General features: G+C 45.1%; 1 protein-coding gene across 1 annotated transcript; it reads left to right on the top strand.

Moving 5' to 3' along the window:
• The first annotated feature begins 2,214 nt into the window (after positions 1-2,214).
• Positions 2,215-3,144, top strand: LOC115274386 (olfactory receptor 7C1-like). Its single transcript, XM_029917834.1, has one exon. It carries the CDS (start codon positions 2,215-2,217, stop codon positions 3,142-3,144), a length of 930 nt encoding a protein of 309 aa, XP_029773694.1.
• The last annotated feature ends 2,389 nt before the right edge of the window (positions 3,145-5,533 follow it).

Below are 5,533 nucleotides of genomic sequence, written 5' to 3' on the forward strand. Positions count from 1 at the left end.
TGTGAGTATTTTATTTCCCTACTCTGCAATATTTGGGACTCGCCTTCTTGCATACTTTGGCTTGTTTCTTGGTGTAGTCTCAGATATCCTTGAGGTTCTATTCCTTCTGAAGTTCGTATTTTCTCCTTTCGCTCTCACAGATGAACGTAATATCCTTCTCAGTTCGAAAAAGGCGTGGACGGAGTTTACAGAGCTCCCTTCCACTCCGCTATCATGACTCCACCCCCCGATCCTAAAATAATTTTTAAAAGATGATCTTATTAAGGGTGCCTTGTGGCTCAGTCAGTTGAGCATCTGACTTTGGCTCAGGTCATGATCTCATGATTCATGAGTTCAAGCCCCACATCAGGCTCTGTGCTGACAGCTCAGAGCCTGGAGCCTGCTTCAGATTCTGTATCTCCCTCTCTCTTTGTTCCACTCCTGCTTTTGCTCAGTGTATCTTTCTTTCAGAAATAAGTAAATATTAATAAAAAGATGATTATACTTGGATGATTTTTTCCTACTTATTTCCTCTACTGTCATAAATAAATTACCAATATGAAATGCTGGTTGCTTCCCAAGACTGAATGTTACCTGGTCATGGTATTTGGTTTGCTTGATACATTGCTGAATGTATTTTATTGCTATTGTCTTTGAGTTTTTCCCTAGTATACTAACTAAAGAAATGAACCTGTGGTTTTTGTTATATTGCTGCTGACATAGAGGGCTTTGGTTTTTGTGTCATGGTGAAAATAGCTTCAGCAAATTCACTGGAACACTTACTTTCACATTCCTCCAAGTAATGTTTATTTATTTCAAACGGGTCTCGTGATTTCAAAATTAGTAATTTGACGTCTTTTCTGGGAGGTAAAGTTGGTTGATGATTCAGCTGCTTTTTGGATGATTGGTCCATCATACATTTTAAATGGTCAGATAGAAAATATCAGGGTGTTGCCATAGCTTATGGAAATTATACCCAGACCCTAGCCTTTCTTTTTATGTTTATTTATTTATTTTTGAGAGAGGGAGAGCACACCCTGTGCGAGCAGGGGGAGGACGGAGGGGGAGAGAGAGAATCCCAAGCAGGCTGTGCCACTAGCACAGAGCCCAGTGAGGGGCTTGAACTCATGAACCATGAGATCATGACCTGAGCTGAAATCAAGAGTCAGACACTTAACTGACTGAGCCATTCAGGCACCCATAGCTTTTTTAACTTGTGTTATTAAAATAATAATAAAAATTATGCTTTTATTATAAAGTCATTTAAAAGTAAGTATGAGGTGCAGCCCCTCTGAAAAACAGTGTGGAAATTCCTCAAAAAATTAACAATAGAACTCGCTGATGACCCAGCAATAGCACTGCTGGGAATTTAGAAGTGCAGGGCTTTCTGGGGATACAGAAGTTCTGATGCACAGGGGCACCTGTACCCTAATGTTCATAGTGGCACTTTCAACAATAGCCAAATCATGGAAAGAGCCTAAATGTCTATCAGCTGATGAATGGATCAAGAAGATGTGGTTTATCTATACAATGGAGTACTACAGGGCAATGAGAAAGAAGGAAATCTGGCCATCCATAGTAACATGGATAGAACTTGAGGGTGTCGTGCTAAGTGAAATAAATCAGGCAGAGAAGGACAGATACCATATGTTTTCAGTTATAAGTGTAACAGGAGAAACTTAACAGAGGACCATGGGGGAGGGGGAGGGGGAAAATAGTTGGGAACAGGGAAGGAGGCAAACCATGAGAGACTCTTGAATACTGAGAACAAACTAAGGGCTGATGGGGGTGGGAAAGAAAGGAAGGGGGGTGATGGGCATGGAGGAGGGCACTTGTTGGGATGAGCACTGTGTGATATATGGAAACCAACTTGACAGTAAACTATAAATTTTTAAAAAAGAAACAAAAAACAAAAGTAAAATAAAAGTAAAGTGAAATATGAATCAAATCAAAGAAGCTTGAGAAGGCTAAGGCAGAGTAACCAAGTGTCAGCACAGTTGAACAACTGAGGTCAGCTTTGAGGGCAAAATTCATTTCCGCGGGTTGGTTTCAGCTGGTGGTGGCAACACAGGGGGTACTTGGTGGCATTTGGATGCCCCGAAGCAAGAAGAGACCACTAAGTAAATAATTCTCTCCTCAATATCAGGTTCAAGGTAAAGGTGATTGTGTCCCTGGGATGCCTGTTGGCAATCGATTTAGTCTTGCTTCTTGTGTCCTTGGCAGACACTCCTTTACATGGAGCCAAGAAACCACTCAAGGCTTCCAGTCTTTCTCCTCCTGGGACTTTCTGAGAAGCCAGAGATCCAGTTTGGTCTCCTGGGGCTGTTTCTGTCTTTGTACCTGGTCACTGTCTCAGGGAACCTGCTCATCATCTTGGCCATCATCTCAGACGCCCATCTCCACACACCCATGTACTTCTTCCTCTCCAACCTGTCCTTTTCTGACATCTGCTTCACCTCCACTACCATCCCAAAGATGCTGTGGAACATCCAGACTCGGAGCAGAGTGATCACCTACGCAGGTTGCATCAGCCAGATGTATTTTTTCACAGTTTTTGGGCTTTTGGACAACTTACTCCTGACTGCCATGGCCTATGACCGCTTTGTGGCTGTCTGTCATCCCCTGCACTACACGGCCGTCATGAACCCCCGGCTCTGCGCCCAGTTACTCGCCCTGACCTGGCTCATCAGTGTTCTGGGGGCCCTCCCTGAGAGTTTAACCATGCTGCGGCTCTCTTTCTGCGCATTGATTGAAATCCCGCACTATTTCTGTGAACTCCCCGAGGTCCTGCAACTCGCCTGCTCCGACACCTTCATCAATAATGTCATGTTATATATTGTGACCGGCACGATGGGTTTTCTCCCCCTTGCTGGGATCCTTTTCTCTTATTCCCGAATTGTCTCTTCTGTGCTGAGGATCTCTGCAGCGGGAGGAAAGTATAAAGCATTCTCCACCTGTGGGTCTCACCTCTCAGTGGTGTCCTTGTTCTATGGCACCTGCCTGGGGGTCTACCTCAGCTCCACCTGGACACAGACAGGGATGTTCGCCTCCGTCCTGTACACCGTGGTCACACCCATGATGAACCCCTTCATCTACAGCCTGAGGAACAGGGACATGAAGCGAGCCCTGAGAAAGCTTCTCTGTGGCATGTTGTCCTCCCAGTGATGACAATGACCTGTGCCTGGATGAATGCAATCGGGGGCAGTGGAACAGAGCGCTTAATAGTGAGGGCACTGAAGCTTCCCTGACTGGGTTTAAGTGCTGGTGCCACCCTTCAGTAGATGGTGATCTTGAGAAAAATGCTCAGCCTCCATGTGCCTCGATTTCTCCATGGACCTATAACAATGCATGTCTCATAAGGGTGACAAAAGGATTCAATGGAATAATAGGGTAAAGCTCCAGCATAGGGAATGCTAGTGGCAAATCCTGAGCAAATGTCAACTATTGTTACAAAAAAAAGAAAAGCTTAATTTTTTTATGATGCTTCAGGTTTTTGTTTCCATACCATTAAGCTAGTTTCTCTTCCTGTGCACTGTGCCCCATGATGGCTAAGTCATAAAGCTCAGTGTCCCTAGGAAGAAAGAGACTTTGGTGGGTTTTTTATCTTTATTTTTTTATTTATTTTTGAAAGACAGCACAAACAGGGGAGGGTCAGAGAGAGGGAGATACAGAATCTGAAGCAGGCTGCAGGCTCTGAGCTAGCTGTCAGCACAGAGCCCGACGTGGGGCTCGAACCCATGAACCATGAGATCATGACCTGAGCTGAAGTCGGACGCTTAACCGGCTGAGCCACCCAGACATCTCAAGAGACTTTGATGTAGGGCAGAATTTCTCAACTTTTGCATTACTGATATTTGGGGGTGGGTCATTCCTTGCTGCAGGGCTGTCACGTGCATTGTAAGATGTTTAGCACTATCCCCAGCCTCTAAACACTAGGTGCCAGTAGCATTGTCAGCCAAGGAACAACAATTAAAAATGTTTCCAAATGCCCCATGGAGGTCAAATCACCCCCACTTGAGAACTACAGAGGAGTGTCTTCCAAAGAGGAAGAGGACATATGAAAAATCTCCAAGGGAGTGTGCTAGAAGGATGAAAAGAAATAAATGGGGGAGGCAGGGTTTATATCTCTCATCTCTTGTTTGGGAATCTTGGGAATTAAGGTCATATTGTTTGGTCCTGCATAAAATGGGCCTGCTGTAGCTGAAGTGGAATGTCTATGCAGGGTGATCAGCCTGATAGGGACACCGGGTTCCAATCTCAGCTTCCGTGGCTCCTATGGGACTCCATGGGTCCCCTAGAAGGGTCACAGGGTTTCCAATGACCCAAAGAGAGACAAAGGAGGCTGAGCTAAATGTCCTCAGGTTGGAAGCTAGCTGCTGGGATGAGAGGTCAGATAATGCCACCCATTGACTGCCATGGACTGCCACGGGATGGATGGAAGACTCGGGATGATAAAGGTTCAGCAGGGCTGGAAGGGGCTAAGATGGGGCTAGATCAGCAGGAGAGGACCACAGAGGTGGTCCACACCAAGAAGTGGTCCACACCAAGAGAGCAAAGCAAAGGTTCATTCACCCTGTCATGGGCAAAGGCTACCACAAGAGGCCCCATGAAGGCTGCCATGGCCAACGGCAGTCCATTCAGGTGGCAGGTTCAGTGACTCTCATTTTGTTTGCTATTATCATTATAATTATTGTGTGGCAGAGAGCTGACATCCAGAGGGATCAGACTTTTGTTTTTATTGTGGTAAAATAAACACAGCATGAAATTTATGATTTTATTCCATTTAAAGTGTGTAATCAAGGGCATTAAATATATTCACAGTATTGCCCTGCCATTGCCACTGTGAAGTTTCAGGCCATTGCCATCACCCCAAGGGAAACCCTTCAACCATCAGCAGCCACTCCCCATTTTCTTTCCCCTCCAGTCCTCAGAAACCACCAATCTGCTTTCTGTCTCTGTGATTCACCCACTCTGGATACTTCATATAAGTGGAACCATCCAGTATATGACTTTCATGTCTGGATTCTTTCACTCAACATAATGTTGTCAAGGTTCATCCACAGGGTAGTGTGAGTCAGTGCATTGTATCTTTTCATGGCTGATAAATGGGTAGACTAAATGTGTTGTGTTCCTGTGATGGGACCAGACTTTCATATACCAGAGAAAACTCTGTTCTGTTCCCTCAACACAGGGGATGTCCTTGACAATGGTTTGTTTGTTTTTATTCACTTTAACCAGTGGCTCCTCAAAGACTTTTTTGTGGACTGCCTCCCTGTGACCCAAGCAGTTCTGAGCTCAGTCTCTTTTCCATTTTGACATCCACCATTCTCATAATTATATTTGCAGCAAGATACTCCTGGGAGCTAACTTTGGGCCAGTCTCCAGAGATCCCCACCACCAGATATTCACACACACACACACACACACACACACACACACACACACACACCCTTCCCATAGGCTCTCCTTCCACACTGAATAGGGCTGGCCTTTGAAACCAATAGGATACGACAGAAATGACAGTGTGACTTCCAAGGCTAGATTGGAAATGACC

Source organism: Suricata suricatta, chromosome 12, assembly GCF_006229205.1.
Source record: "Suricata suricatta isolate VVHF042 chromosome 12, meerkat_22Aug2017_6uvM2_HiC, whole genome shotgun sequence".
NCBI classification, from domain to species: domain Eukaryota; kingdom Metazoa; phylum Chordata; class Mammalia; order Carnivora; family Herpestidae; genus Suricata; species Suricata suricatta.

What these genes read in the sequence shown, in the direction of transcription:
- LOC115274386 (XM_029917834.1), top strand. Translation starts at nt 2,215, where the DNA reads ATGGAGCCAAGAAACCACTCAAGGCTTCCAGTCTTTCTCCTCCTGGGA.